At 51.4% G+C, this 14,862-nt stretch overlaps 2 protein-coding genes across 2 annotated transcripts; one reads left to right on the plus strand and one right to left on the minus strand.

The window, feature by feature from the left end:
• Positions 1 to 368: 368 nt before the first annotated feature.
• LOC306803045 (SITS-binding protein-like) lies at positions 369 to 11,921 on the plus strand (the record flags this gene model as incomplete). Its single annotated transcript, XM_079307891.1, has 10 exons — positions 369 to 827; positions 2,741 to 2,912; positions 3,598 to 3,790; positions 6,476 to 6,626; positions 6,710 to 6,889; positions 7,179 to 7,447; positions 7,878 to 8,014; positions 9,035 to 9,156; positions 10,049 to 10,228; positions 10,657 to 11,921. 10 exons carry the CDS (start codon positions 369 to 371, stop codon positions 10,828 to 10,830), a joined length of 2,037 nt encoding a protein of 678 aa, XP_079164017.1. The 3' UTR covers positions 10,831 to 11,921.
• An 845-nt stretch (positions 11,922 to 12,766) lies between these two features.
• On the minus strand, positions 12,767 to 13,633 carry LOC306803973 (uncharacterized protein; the record flags this gene model as incomplete). The annotated part of the gene is made up of 3 exons (XM_079309995.1): positions 13,608 to 13,633; positions 13,159 to 13,530; positions 12,767 to 12,970 (listed from the first exon to the last, which is right to left on the minus strand). Exons 2-3 carry the CDS (start codon positions 13,522 to 13,524, stop codon positions 12,767 to 12,769), a joined length of 570 nt encoding a protein of 189 aa, XP_079166121.1. The 5' UTR covers positions 13,525 to 13,530; positions 13,608 to 13,633.
• Between the last annotated feature and the right edge of the window lie 1,229 nt (positions 13,634 to 14,862).

Genomic DNA, 14,862 nt, shown 5'->3' on the forward strand with positions numbered 1-14,862 from the left:
TCCCGGGCTCTGGGCCACGTGTGTCCTCCTCCTCCTCGGTGTCACTGGGTGCTGCTGGCTGTGCCAAGGGGCTGAGCCACTGTCACCGAGCCCAGCAGTGGGATTTACTGTAAGGGACTCCCCATAGCTCGGGATCGGTGCAGAGAGAACACTTGTTTGCAGCTTTACTTCTTTTAAACGATTTTAAAAATTTCATTAGTTTTTTGTGCATGCTTTTGGAGCTATCCCAGAGGATCTTTTGGAGCTATCCCAGAGGATCTTTTGGAGCTATCTCAGAGGATCTTTTGGAGCTATCCCAGGGGGTTTTCTTTCCCGTGCTGCTGCAGGAGGGGAGGGCAGCGGAGCCGCAGCATCCCCGCGATCGCACCATGCCCCTGTCCCGCCACACCGGCCAGATCCCGGAGTCCACCTGGACCCTGAGCTTCAGGGAGATGACGGAGCCCTGGAAAGGCGCCGTGGGCTGCCTCGGCGTGGCCGTGTTCTTCGCCATGACCATCGGCATCATCTCGTGGCAGGCGGTGGAGCAGCCGCCGGAGGAGTGGGTGCTGCGGGGCCGGGAGGCGGGGATGCTGTGGGAGCGCGGCCGCGGCGCGCTGCTGCTGCGGGCGCTGCCGGCCGGCCGGCCCGTGCTGGCCATCGCCGTGGGCAGCGTGCCGGCCACCGAGCCCCCGCCGCCCCGAGACCGCTGCTGGCACGACGGCGGCCAGTTCTGCTATTCCTGGGAGGAGGATGCCGAGCTGCGGCTCTCCCTGGAGCCGCCGGCAGCTCCTGGGACCGAGTGCTACGGCGTGCGCTGGACCCCGCTGCGCCCCGACGTGACCCTGAAGGTAACGGGGGCCCCTCCGTCCAGCTCCCAACCCTTTGGGATCCAACAAGGGATGGTCTGGCCCCACCATAACCCCCCATCTCAGTTATGGGTTCCCCATCTTCCACAGTCAGAAGGTGCCGGGTGGGAAAACTTGGAAATATCGTGGCCCCAAAATCCTGTGGTGGTGCCACGTTGGTGACCCCGGGGTGGGAGAGCTGTGTTTATATGGAGACGGAGTAAATACCCACTGGAGATGACAATGCTGGCGAGAGCCTCTTCCAATACAGACACAATGGGCAGCTCCCGTGGGATGGGAATAATCTGTGTCCGCCGCTGCAAACATTTTTGGTACCATTCCCTGTTTTCTCACTCAGTTAAATAAAAGCAGACTCTGGGAAGGAGCCTTAGGAGGGGAAGGAGAAACGCTGTCGGAGCAGGGTGCACAGTTGTGGGGAGCCCTCAGAACAGAGAGGAAAGTGGAATAGGATTCTCTGGGATGGAGGATTCTTCCCATTTAGCCATAAATCTAAAATAATAAAAAATGACTAAAATCTTTAGCCATAAATCATACATTTGGATGGGTTGATGGTGAGTGTCACATCTCTTCCACTGACATTGGTGTGAGGCATTTGAGAGGATGAGTGAGACAGAATAGGATTTCCCCTGCTTTTTTTTTTTTTTTTTTTTTTTAACCCAAACCATTGGAAAATATGATCCAGCGAAATCTGAGTTAAGAACAGACTGTTTTCCCTCTTTCCCAGCTGGTGTAATGAGTTCAGCTGACACCTGGTACAGCTATTCCGAGCCTCCAGGGTTTCCACTTTAATAATTTACATCTTCTCCCCACCCCTTGGAGAGACTTAACCTCTCTGCGCCCCCGAGCTCAGAACTCCAGGAGGCTCTGAAGCCTCAGGATCGGGAATAAACATGGGGTGGGTTGAGTGAGGGGTCTCCAGGTCCCCTCTCCCACCCCAGGCCCCCTTCATGGCCCCAGATCTCTGGGCTTTTGGGGAAGCCCATCCTGCCTGCGGAGTCACGAGGACGCTAAGTCCTGCTGATCCCTCGATTTGGCAGGAAGGGGAAAGTTTGAGAAGCTTTGAAGTGAAAACTGATGATTTCTGGCAGGAGGCGGGCCAAGGATGGGGATGTCCTCCATCCCAGGGCTCTGTCAGGCCTACAAGAAGTGCCTGAAATACCCAAACTGAGTCTTTTGAAGGAAATTCTTGTTATCAGCCCTCGGGAAAGAGGGAAGCTCTGCCTTGGGAGGGAGGATGTGTCACCCTTGGGACACTGGTGCTATCAAGGTGAGGGATTGAGATGGGGCTAAAAGCTCTTGGGGACAGCTCCACTTGCAGATACACCCCAGAAACTCTGGGGAAGGCAGCTGGAGAGCTTAATGTGTTTGTTAAGTTAAACGGGGGGGGGGGGGGGGGGAAAGCACCAGAGAAAGAACACCAAATTAAAAATACCAACCAAATAAAAAACCTGACTAAATAAAAAAACCCAAACAAAAAAAACCCAAACCAAAATACATAGATATTCCAACTGGATTTCTGAGAGTGGCCTCAATGCATTTTAAAGCCATTTGCTTGAATTTCCCCCTTGGTTGTCCCATCCCACAGCCACTCACACCTGCAGAGTCTCTCCACTCAAACTTTGCAGCATTTTTTCACCTGTGACTCAGAGGTGTTTGATAACTGTGGTGGGGTGCAGAAGTGTGATTTCTGTGGCAGTTTGATTTTATTTGTGCTCCTCTAAAAAAAACTGGCAGGCTTTGGGAAGCACTTCTTGCTTTTCCTCTGTTTTTTAAACAAAACCATGATTTTTCACTGTAAAAGGACCACCTTCTACTAGCGCAGTTTGCTCCAAGCCTGGCCTGGAATACTCCACCTGAGTATTCCTCGCTCTTTGATGATGTTTTCCTGGCTGCAGGATTGTTTTTCCATGGCCAATGTCTCCTGGTATGGAGGGCCAAGCCTGCGTGCCCAGCGCTGGCCCCTGAACGGCGCCGAGAGCCCCGCGCAGCCCTTGGTCAGCGGCGACCTCAGCACAAACCCCGACGGCTTCGGGCCTGTCCTGGAGAGATATTTCCTGGGATCCACAGGTAAACACCTTGCTTCCCTGTCCAGTGTGCAACAGCCTCAATCCTTGTGCTTCTCTGCCCCTCTCCTCACCTCTGAAGCAGCTGGTTTGAGAGCAGTAGATGTCTCCGGAAAAAAATATCCTGCAGATGTAGCAGCAACAGTGGGATGAGTCCCACACCGCCTCATCCCTGTAGGAAAGGTGTGAAACTGAAGCTGGTTGCCTGAGGATGGGTAGCTCAAGTCACTCCAGGGACATCCTGTGCTCTCTCTGTGCCTGGTTTGTTTTTAAGCCCAGACCTGTGCACATTGCTGTATCTCCAGCTCCACTCCAGCAGCTTCCTGATGCCGCTGTGGGATGCAGAATTCAGGCAGGAGTTCAGCTGCTGTGTCATTTTTGGGGGTATATTTAGATTATTCTGCAGAACATCAAACATCAGGTATTACCCCAAATTAATCCAATGAGCTGCAGCTGCCATGAGCTGCCGAGGCTGTTGATTGCTGAGCAGAAAGGCCAGGAAAGGGAGAAATCCAGCCCTTGAAAGGTATTTTGGAGTCTACAAGGGACTAGCAGGAGCAGGGTGGGAACGGCTGGATCCATGATGGGATCAACCCGGGAGGGGACCAGCAAGGCTCTGCCCCGCTCACCCCTGTGGTTCCCAGGACTGGCTGTTGCCAACACACCGTTTTCCCACATTTCCCCCACAGGAGTGACGGTGACGGTGGCTCCCGACGTGTCCCTGCTCCTGTCTCTGGAGAGCCAGCAGCAGTTCTGCCTGCAGACGCCGGCGGGGCGAGCGCAGCCGCTGCAGTACCAGCTCTGCGTGAGCGCCGAGGTGGCGGCCGCGCACCGGCAGGCGGCCGGAGCCGCTCGGACACCGCCGGACACCGCGCTCCTGCGGTGAGCACTGCGGCCCTCCCTGCTGGGAACCCTTCCAAGCGTCCACCTCGCTCTCCAAGCGTCTCATGAGGTGTTGGGTCGTGGTTGTTTTTTTTAAAAAGAGTCGAGCAGTTGCTATAAAGTTTATTGCAGAGGCGCGTCAGTTTTGAAAGGCACAGTCACAAACGTTAAAGTCTATGTTCAAGTTTTTGGCAAAGAGTCCTAAATGAAAGTAAAGTCCCAATTAGAAGCTGTTCTTGTTGGCATCCCAGCAGGTCCAATGTTGCTGCAGCAGTTCTTATCTTTTTTGGGTAATGATGATGATGGTGATGGGTAGAGAAGAAAAGTGAGAGAGCAGGAGCAAAAGCTAATCTCTCCATGTACTGGTTTGAAAGCAAAATCAGTGAGAGACTCCAAGTCAGAAATACAATTTAATAGGAAAAGCCATAAAAATAAAATACATGCAATAGTACGAAAGAAAAACCACTGATAGAGTCAGAATACAATCTGACACCCTGTTTGTTAGGGTGGTGGTAGCAGTCCAGAGGAAATGGTGCTCTTGAAGCAGTGATCCTGTAGAATGATCTGGTAGCTCTTGTCCTCTGGAAACCAGGGGGTAAGGGCTGCTTTGGTGTTCCAAACCTCAGCTTTTATCTAGGTAGGAAAGGCTTGGCTCCTCCTCCTGGCTGGAGCATTTCCCAATGGGATGATGTAATTTTATCAGTCATGCAGTGGGACTCAGTGGCCCATTAAAGATGGGTCATGGGAAAGATAAAGAACTGTCTTGGTTTGATTTAGGTTTGCCAATTTTAATATACTCAATTTCTCTTTGAGATAGGATTTAGGAGCAAAAACAAGGCAGGCCTAAAACTTAATAGGGTATATAGAAGAAATTTATTAATAACACAGAGAAAATAAGGAATTTGGAATAAGATCTCCAGATCACTCCCTCCTCCCCCCCACCTTCCATGTTTCTTAACAACAACATACAGAGACACTTCAGTCAGTCATTTACTTAAATAATCTTTCCAGTTCACTCAAGAGAGAGAAGCTCCTTCTTAGTTTAGCCATTGGGTTTGTCTTCACTTTCACAATTTGCATCCACCCAGCAAAATCTGCAAATCACGAAACTCCTCCCCATCTTCACAGTCTTTCCAGAGCTGTGTTATGGGTTATGTAAAAAAAAACCCCAACAACTCCCGAGGTACTACTTTTAAGGGCAAGCTGTTCAAAGGCAAAAAGTTCTCTTCGTTTCTTTTTCTATCAAATGTCTCTGTTCATCTTTCCAGTCTCCAGAACAGAGACCCCCATTCCCTCGGGGCAAAGGATCTTTTTTCCTCAAACACTTAAAGCCTACTCCAAGTAGTTCTCCACAGTTCAAAGGAATTTTCAGTGTAGACCAGTCTCCCTTACAAAAAAGGTTCTTTTCTGCCAATCTTTTCATGACATCTCCTATATCTCTATCCATCTAGAAACTTGGCTCCCACTTGACTGACTTAAGTATGCTCCCTGCTTTATTCCTCTCATTCAAGGGAGGTCAGGAGATCTGCAGTCTTATCTGAGCATTAGAAGGGTTAAAATTGCATCCAGAAGGTGAAGGGAGATGGGCAAGGCCACTCAGACTGTGTGAGGGAGACTTGGCTGGACTCTGTTCCAGCTGCATTTCTCCCAAGCTGTGTGGGCAGCTGGGGGGAAATGAGGATCTCAGAAAAGGTTTCCCTTTCCCCTGGCCATCAGGGCCCCCAGTTGAAAACAGTGGAGGGGTCTTGGTGAGTCCCCCACCCCTGCCTGGCCAGGCCACGTGGGGAGGGGCTGGGCTGGGCCAACCTTACTTTTCTGGAGGCTGGAAGGCAAAACAGGGAGTTTCACTTTACCAATGTGATTCATGAAAGTGAAGTAACTTTTTAATTGGTTAGCCAGGCTGTTAATTATTACATCAATTTTCCAATTGATCCCTGCACTCACAGAGGAACCTCTCATAGAGGAAATGGCCCCTGTGTGTGTCTGAGCTCTGTGCTCCTTCTCTTTTCATGCAAAACCAGCACAAGAACATTGCCCCATCTGGTTTTAACAGATGGCCCATTAGCAGCGGATGTCTCCTACAGAGATAAGAATCACTGCCCTACCTGGTTTTAGCAGATGGTGGTAGAACACATACTTTTGGGCATATCTTTACATTATAACCTAGGACACTCCCCAATGCATAGATTCTTATATACAAATTACCCAACAAGCTAAAAACACAAACTCGAACCATTTTTTCTTAACTAATTAGAATTCTAGTTACATATAAACTATGCATATGGTCTATCTTGTTCTATTTAAAAAAGCAATATTCTTACTATACTTTTATTATGTCTAAAACTATGCTTCTGGAGTTTCTACGGAAACACTAGTATCTATACTATATATATAAAAAATACTATATATATATATATATAAAATATACTATATTTTTTAGCCTTTACTATAACTTGTGCTTCTATACTGGTAGCTAAGACTTTCCTTCTCAAAAGCACTTAAAACATATTCTTTCCTACTTACTTGCTTATTCTAAAACTAAAAGTTACACCTCTGCTTTATGTGCGTGTGGCTTAATATACTTCAATCCATCTAAAGGTTTTAAGTCAATCCCTGCTCTCCGATTTCTCTCTGAGAGACTCTCGGCTTACAGACCCCAACAATGAGGAATTTCCCACCCTGCAGGTCTCCCATCTGGCGGTACCACGGCCCGGAGGGTTCTGCTGCCAGAATCAGGCGAGGCCTGAGGTCGCTGGTGAGGAGGCTGAAGCGACATCGCCTTCAGGAGGGCGTGGTGGCCCTGGGGGAGCGCGGCACCGCCGTCCTCGCCGCCGCGGTACTGCCATCCTGCCATCCTCCGGGCACGTGGGGAGCCTGGTGCTCCCACAAACCCCTCATCCTGCCCTTTCCCGCCCGCAGGACCTCGTGCCCCAGGAGCGCAGGAAGAGGCAGGCCCTGGGGCTGGTGGAACCTCTGGAGCTCTCCATCACGCTGTCCCCGTACGCCAGCGTCACCTCCCCGCTGTTCCTGCGCTCCCTGCGCGGAGGAGAGGCTGCAGGCTACTGGCTCAGCCGCCAGCCCCGACCCGGGGGCAGCTCGGTACAGGCTCCAGACCAAAATTAAAGCTGAATAAACCCACTCAGGTTTATTATTTACCGAGGGACACAGCCTGTGCTGGCACAATTTCCACTTCCAGTGTTCAGAAGGTTCCCCAGCTTGTGTGGCCATTTTAATGATCCTCAGGGATTTTTAGGGGGTTGAGGGAGTTGATGCCTGCACCATGACAGTGCAGGGTGGGATGGGGGCAGCAGGGCATCCCCCAGCCTTGCACTCTGGCATCAGCAGGATATTCTATAGATGTGACAGGGATTGCCATCCTCCTCCGCAGATCCCGCTGCTGACCACCTGGAAGGGGCAGCTCTGCGCCCGCCTGAACGTCACCAGCGAGGCAGCGCTGGGCTGGTACCTGGCTCGTGCCCAGCGCCTGCAGCAAGCGCTGGGGGCCACCTACATGGCCTTCGAGGGAGTGGAGGGCAATTCCTTCCTGGAGCAGGATGTTCCTGCTCCTGCTGAGCTGGAGAGTGATGGATACACGGAGCTGCTGGCGGCGGCGCTGGCGACGCTGGGCAATGGCACCATCGTCAGTGCCGGGACCAGGTGGGCACCAGGAGAGGCTTGGCTGGGGCTGACGGATACAAGGGCTCACTGGGGTTGAATCAGTGCTTGGAATATGTTCCTGGTATTCTAGATGTTTCTTGGCAGCCAGGGCAGTATATTTGGGTTAATGATCCTTGTGGGATTTGAGAGTGGCGAGGCCCTGGCATAGGGTGCCCACAGAAGCTGTGGCTGCCCCATCCCTGGAAGTGTCCCAGGCCAGGTTGGACAGGGCTTGGAGCAACCTGGGATAGTGGGAAGTGTCCCTGCCCATGGCAGGGGGTGACACTGGATGGACTTTAAGGTCCTTCCCCACCCAAGCCATTCTGGGACTATAATCTGGCCCCAGTGACTCCCAAGCCAGCCGGGCATCATGGAATTTCAGTTCCTGCGAGCTCTCTAAGCACCCTGAAGGGTTTGTGTTGTTCCCCAGATCCAGCCACCTCCCTCTGTTTGTCCAGATGAGCCCTCTGCACTCTGACTGGAGCCATATGGGGCTGAAGGGGCTCATCCCCTCTGTGCTGCACTACAGCCTCCTGGGCTACAGCTTCTTCATCCCTGATGCTGTAGGTAAGGACTGGTTTTCCTTTTTTTTTTTTTTTTTTTTTTTTTCTGGCTTCTCTGCAGTGAATTTTGCAGCTTTTTTCCCAGCATGGGAGGTACATTTGCACCAATGGATGCTTGGTGTATTTTGCTCCTCAGTTTTCCATTGTGCTGGCTTGATCGGGATGAATGTTACCAGGGGAAAAAATGAGGAATTAAAAGCAAAAGTATATGTTGTAAATACTGCCAGGCAGCTCCAGCAGCAACCAGGTCTCTGGGGATGCCCTTCCCAGAGTTCCACCACAGCCCACCCTTGTGGGGCTTGGCTTGGGCTAAATCCCACCTGGCACAGCCAGGATCTGCATCCCAGACTCCTGGCTGGGAAATGGATATTCCTAAAACCCCAAAAGCTCAGCTCCAAGCCTGCATATCTGCTCCAAAGCAAAATGGCTGCAGAAACTCTGAAATAAAAACTTTATAAAAGGGCAAGAAACAACCTTTAATCAGGGCCAAGTGGATCCTTTTTCTGGGAGCTGATGGAGTTAGTGGTGGTTAAAACATGCCCTGAGGGTGCAGGGGTTGTGCAGAATCGTCAAACACGGAGAGTTGAGCTAAACAACAGCCCTGAAATAGGGGTTGAGAGCAATATTTCAATTTGGCCTCTATTTTTAGCCTGTTTTCCTTAGAAAATGAGGCTCGAGTAATCCCAGCATGGGAGTTTGCTTCCCAAAGAGGTGCTGGAGCCCTTAGCTTGGAAGGATGAGAGAGCTGGGCAGATTGCTGCCAGGGGCTGTGTCCCAACAGCCTGGGAGCTGCAAGAGTTGGGAATAGCCTCTGGAGGAAACAGGAATTTGTGGATGGCTGGGTGAGCCCTCAGCATGGGGGGACTGTGCCATTTCCAGGGAAGCTGTGCCAGGTTTCCAGAGCCATGGCTCCCAGGGATGCTCTGGCTCCCAGGGGCGCTTTGGGCACTGGAAGGAGCTCTGGGGTTTCCCAGGAACATTTTCATGGATGTGAGAGTCTCACTCCAGCCCCACATTCCTGCAGGAGGGAGCCTGGCTGGAGCCACCCCGGGGGACCCGGAGCTGTTTGTGAGGTGGCTGCAGATTGTGACATTCCTGCCCGTGATGGCTTTTGGGACCCCGCCCTGGCTCTGCTGTGACACCTGGGTACGTATTCCACACTCCAGACAGGAATTCTGACGTGGCCAATGCTCCCAAAAGCCATGGAAGGCCTGGCAGAGGTCTCCTGCCAGCTGCTGTCCTCAGCTTCCCGTTGAAGTGGGAATAAATCCATTATCAAAAGGTTTAGTATCAACAGATTTAATTATATTTCAATTCAGTGGATTCATATGCTTTATCAGTGGGATTTAAATCAAATTGATTAAGGTCCTTTATCAGTGGATGTAAATCCATTTAAATACAATTAATTAATATCCATTATCAATTTAAATCTGTGGGTTTATATGCATTGTCAATGGATCTAAATTCAATTAAATTTGATGGACTCATATCCATTATCAATGGGTTTAAATTTGTTTAAGTCTAATGGGTTTATATTCATTACCAATAGACTTAAATCCATTTATATCCAATAGATTCATGTTCCACATAAATGGATTTAATTCCATTTAAATCAAATGGATTCATATCCATTATCAATGTATTTAAAATCATTACAATCTAATGGATTTGCATCCATTAGCAGTAAATTTAAACCCATTTAAATCCACTGGATTTAAGTTCATTAACAATGGATTTAAATCTATTAAAATCCAGTGCATTCATATCTGCTATCAATAGATTTAAATCCAGCCAATTTATAACAATTACCAATGGATTTATATCCAAATCAATTAATATCCACTATCAACCCCATTTGCACCATAACTTGACTGGGACATTCCAATTCAGTAGGAAACATTCCAATTCACTAATTTCTCTTCCCGAAGCAATATATACTTTACTTTAAAACTTTTAATTCTTTATTTTTGTTTTTTCCCCTGCCTGCTTTGCTGTTTCCTGGATGTTGGGCTCCTCATGGATTTGTCTCCCCCTGCAGGTCCTGAATCTGACTCGCCAGTGCATCCAGAGGCACCGGAACTTTGTTGTGCCACTGCTCCTGAAATACAGAGAGGAGTGGCAGAGTTTGGGATACCCCATCTTCCGTCCTGCCTGGTGGCTCAGCCCCACAGATCCAGTTGCATTCACCATAGAGGATGAGTTTCTCATTGGAGATGAGGTGGGAATTCTGCATTGTTCCTCTAAATCCAGCTCTGCCTGAGTGCAAACCAGGACTTGGATTTGAGCAGGTTTAAATCCAAGCCAAAGCAGCTGAGTTTCATGGATTTGGGTTTTTTGCTTTTGAAAAATTTTGTCTTTCCTCATGAAACTCTTATTTAGGGTCCTGAAACCCTCCATCATCTTTGGAAGGGAAATGATTTAGCAGGAATAAATAGGCTCAGAATGTTGGGAACTGCTTTTGCAAACTGCTTTTCCCAGTTCTTGCTTGGAGCACGCTGGGATAGTGGAAAGTGTCCCTGCCCATGGCAGGGGGTGGCACTGGATGGTTTTCAAAGTCTCCTCCCACCTAAACCATCCAGGATTCCCTGATGACCATCTCATCCCCACTGGCTGTGCTGAAGTTGTTTCTTTTTCTTTTCCCTGCAGGTCCTGGTTGCTCCAATAACAGAAAAGGGACAAACATGGAGGGATATCTACCTGCCAGGAGAGGGGCACCTCTGGCTAGACACCAACACTGCCCGAGTGTTTGATGGTGGCACCACCCTGAGGAATTACTCTGCCAGCCTGGCAGAGGTGCCAGTGTTTGTAAAAACCTCCTGAGCCTAGGCTGGGCAGCTCTGGGACACAGACCTCCGAGGGCAGCACTGGCCACAGGCTCCCTCCCCTCAGACTTCCAGCCTCTTTGCACTTTTCCAAGATCCTTTTGGTTTTGTTTTGGTTGGGGTATTTTGGGGTTTTTTCTTTTTTTTTTTAATTTCAGCAGAAATTGTCTGAATTTTCTTACTCGTTATCATCCTAAAATAGTGGCTCTGCCACCAACACTGAATGCTGCCTTTTTTCCAGGGTTTTCCTGGTGAAATGTTTATGTTCAGATGGACATATCCAGCATTTCCAGGCCCCTGGCACCATGCTCAGAGAGGATTTTCCAGGAGATAAACAAAGGTCGAGTTATACCTGAGGGGAAGTTTTGTATTGAATTAAAAAATTAAATCTAGGGGAAAACTGCCAGGATAGTTTTGGTGCTGTGTGTGGTCACCTCCTTTGCTGAGCAATGTTTCTGCCACCTGAGGCTGTGTGTGGATCCCAGGTAGCAAGAGCCCATCTTTTGAGTATATTTTGGAAAATGAGTGAATTCCAGGCGTATTTGAAACAGGTTTCTGAGGAAGAAAAATAAACTTCATCAAGCAGAAGGGTGGCTCTACCAGAGCATGATGTGGATATCGAGGATCCTTGTCCATCCTCTGTGTGCCAAGGCTCTTGCTTTTCACCATTTGTTGGATTTTATGGCTTTTTTCCAAATCTTTCTTGCAGTGCAAGAGGGATCCAGTGTGACCAGCCTCCTTCCATCCAGCAGAGAATGAATTCATAGGGAAAATCCACATCCCACATGCATTTAGGGAGATGCTGAACATGCATTTAGGGAGATGACCAGCTCTGCTGATACCCCAGATTAGGCATCAATGGCACACTGCAGGTTAGTGGAGTGATTCCAAAGGCTGGAATTTGGGATGACAGCTGGGAGGGAAGTTTAGGGCAAGTTTTGGCCCTGGAGCTGGGCTTGAGCATCTCCCGCACTAAATCACTTACACCTTGGATTTTTGGGGGAAATGTTCCTGTACCAAGCTGTGACTCTGCTGAAAAAATGCTAAGGGGTAACTTCTAACTTCTCCCAGCAAAGCTTCCCTGGATAAAACTGAAGGGAAAGCAAAGGCAAAATCCAAGTCAGGTTCAGCCTGAAGGCTGAGGAGGGGAAGAACCCCTCAGCTCCCTCCTTGATCCACAGAGGCACTCAGTGATGCTGGGGGGAGCTCACAGAGGGCAACCCAAGGGCCTGGGATGCTCCAAAATATCTGTGGAAGTTCCTGAGGTGGCAAAAACATTAAAAAAAAAAAAATAAAAAAAGGGAGTGCTGGCTCAAGTGCCATTTGTTTATTTCCAGCGAGTCAAGCCCCGGACCAGGATGTGCAGGAGGGATCTGGTGGCTCCATCCTGGGAGGTCACCAAAGCCTGCCTGGACACCTGGGCTGAGCCTGCAGGTGGCAATTCCCATTTTGGGAGGGTGGGCTATGAGTCCCTGCGCCCGGCATGGCTCCTCCCTGAGGAGCCTGGGATGTCCTGCTGGAACCTTGGAGCTTGCTCCTGGTCACCACTCCAGCTCCTCTGCTCCCTCTGCCTCGTGGAATGGTCGGGGGGCAGCATTCCCTGGGAGGCTGTGTGGGAGTTCTGGCCTCTCCTGTGGGATCTGCCCCGGCTTTGACTCCTGGCGTGCTCTTGCCACTGGTGTCTCTCGCTCCTCCTCGAGGCGCTGTCATGCTGGGGCCTTGGAGAGAGTCTGCCATCAGCATTCCAGCGCCTCTGGTTTGCGGAAAGGTCGTGGGGCTCCGTTCCCTGGGAGTTCTGCCATCTCCTGTGGGATCTGCCCCGGCTTTGCCTCCTCCTTGTGCGCCATTGTCTGGAGGAACTAGTGTCCTCCCCTGCCTGTGTCTCGCTCCTCTCTGAGGGGCCATGGTGCTGGGGACTTGGAGTGTGTCTGCCATCAGCATTCCAGCTCCTCCAGTGCCTCTGCCCTGCCGAGCGCCCCGGGGAGCCTGGCTGTGTGTCCTGCTCTCTCCTGGAGGACCTGCTCTGCCGCCTGTCCCAGCTCTGGGATCGCTCCCTGCTTCTGCTCCTGCTTCTGTTCCTGCTCCCGCTCCTGCTCCACCCGCGGCGGCCCCGTGATCGCTCCCGCCGCCTCCACGACCTGTGGGACTGGCGCCGGGACCGATTTCCCTGCGAGGAGGCTGGGATGGCCCATTCCATCCTTGGAGTCCATCCCTCTTCAGGCGCGTCCTCCCAAGCTCTCCTCTGCTGCTCCCGCCACCTCCACCTCGGCGAGTCGCTGCCTCGGCCGTGCCGCGACTGCCAGCGGCCATCGCGGGGCCACCTCACGGATCTCCTCCTCCTGTGCCAGGGCCTGCCCCGTTCCCGGTCGCGGCCACAGCTCCGTGGCCAGCCGGCCGAGCGCTGGCGCCGGCTCTTGCTGCGGTACACGCGGTCCTGCACCTCGTGGTACAGCGGCACGTGCCGGGGGTAGGGGTGGCGCGTGGGCCGGCGGCAGCGCGGGCACACGGCCGGGCCCAGGCTCCAGTCCCACAGGCACAGCCGGCAGAAGCAATGCCGGCAGGAGCCGGAGCAGCCCGTGCCCGTCTGCCGGCACTCCGGGCACACGCCGCTCTCCTGGCTCTCGTCCGGCGCGGCCTGGCCGGGGCTGGTGCCGGAGGCGCCCGGCTCGGCAGGGTCCTCCCTGGATGACATCCCGCCCTGCGAGAGGCACAAAGTCTGTTTGCAGCCATCTCTCCCCAAAACCCCGCAGCTCCCTGTCGCTCCCTGTCCCACACCTCAGCAGAGGGGCCGTGGTGGGGCTGGAATACAGGTGTCAACATCCCACAGGACTCACCATGGGATTGCGGCTCTGTGCCCCCTGTCCTGCTTTGTGATGTGGCCATGGATGGTGCTGTCACAAAGAGCCACTGCTGGGGTGCTGTGCTTGGGTTTAGGGACAGTGGAGAAATTTGTGTCTTACAGGGCAAGAAGGTGTGACAGAAGGGGAACGCAGAGGGGATCCTCAGGGAGAGGCCACAGGAGATCCCTGAGGTAGCACCACGATGGCCACAGGTGACCTCGGCACACCCAGGGCTAAACCTCATCAAGAACTGCAGGGTTAGGACAAGGGGAAATGTAGGAGGAATACTGTGAAGAAATTTTTCCCTGTGAGGGTGGTGAGGACCTGGCACAGGTTGCCCAGAGAAACTGTGGCTGCTCCATCCCTGGAAGCATTCCAGGTTGAGTTAGATGGGGTTTGGAGCAACCTGGGATCATGGAACTGGATGATCTTTAGGGTCCCTTTGAGCACAAACCATTCCAGGATTCTCATCAAGAAGGAGGTGGCGGCAGTGGAATAACACTGATGATGACTTTAGTCTGCACCCTGAGAGCTGAGGCTCTGCTTGGGTGAGGCTCCATGGAGACACACCAGGAATCTTTCAGTTCATTGCACTGCTGGGTAAGAAAACCCTCTCTGAAATAATTCATTTTGCTGGATTCATGGCTACCCAGCTTTCTTCATGATCTCTTCACGATTTGTTGCTATTGTTGATAAAGGTAAGTTAAGTAATCTTCAGCCACAAAGACACAAATCCTATTAGAATAAAGGATTAAGAGCTGAAAAGTTCCATGTCTTGTGTATGGGAATAATTGGATAGACTTTCTTTTAGAGTGCTCCCTTCTTAGAGCAATGGGGGGAAAGGGAGTTCTCAGATCAGAAAGAAGATAAGAACTTTGCAAGGAGCTGTGCCTTGGGCTGAGATGGATGCTTTTCAGGGACAAAAAAACAAAATAAATTTTGGGAACAGACTGAAGCTGGGCTCGCAACACTCCTCACCGCCACAGACTTCCCAAGGAGGTGGTGGAGTGCCATCCCTGGAGGGATTTAGCGCGCGGATGTGGATCTGTCGGTGGCACTTGGGGACACGGCCACTGGTGACCTTGGGGGACACGTGCTGTTTTCCCTAAGAAATTAATGCCCGCGCACGGCCCCACGGGACTTGTAGTTTTTCTTCCGTTTCTCCCCGCTCTCAGCCGCCGCTAAAGAAC

This window comes from Erithacus rubecula, assembly GCF_903797595.1.
Source record: "Erithacus rubecula genome assembly, chromosome: 6".
In the NCBI taxonomy this organism is placed as follows: domain Eukaryota; kingdom Metazoa; phylum Chordata; class Aves; order Passeriformes; family Muscicapidae; genus Erithacus; species Erithacus rubecula.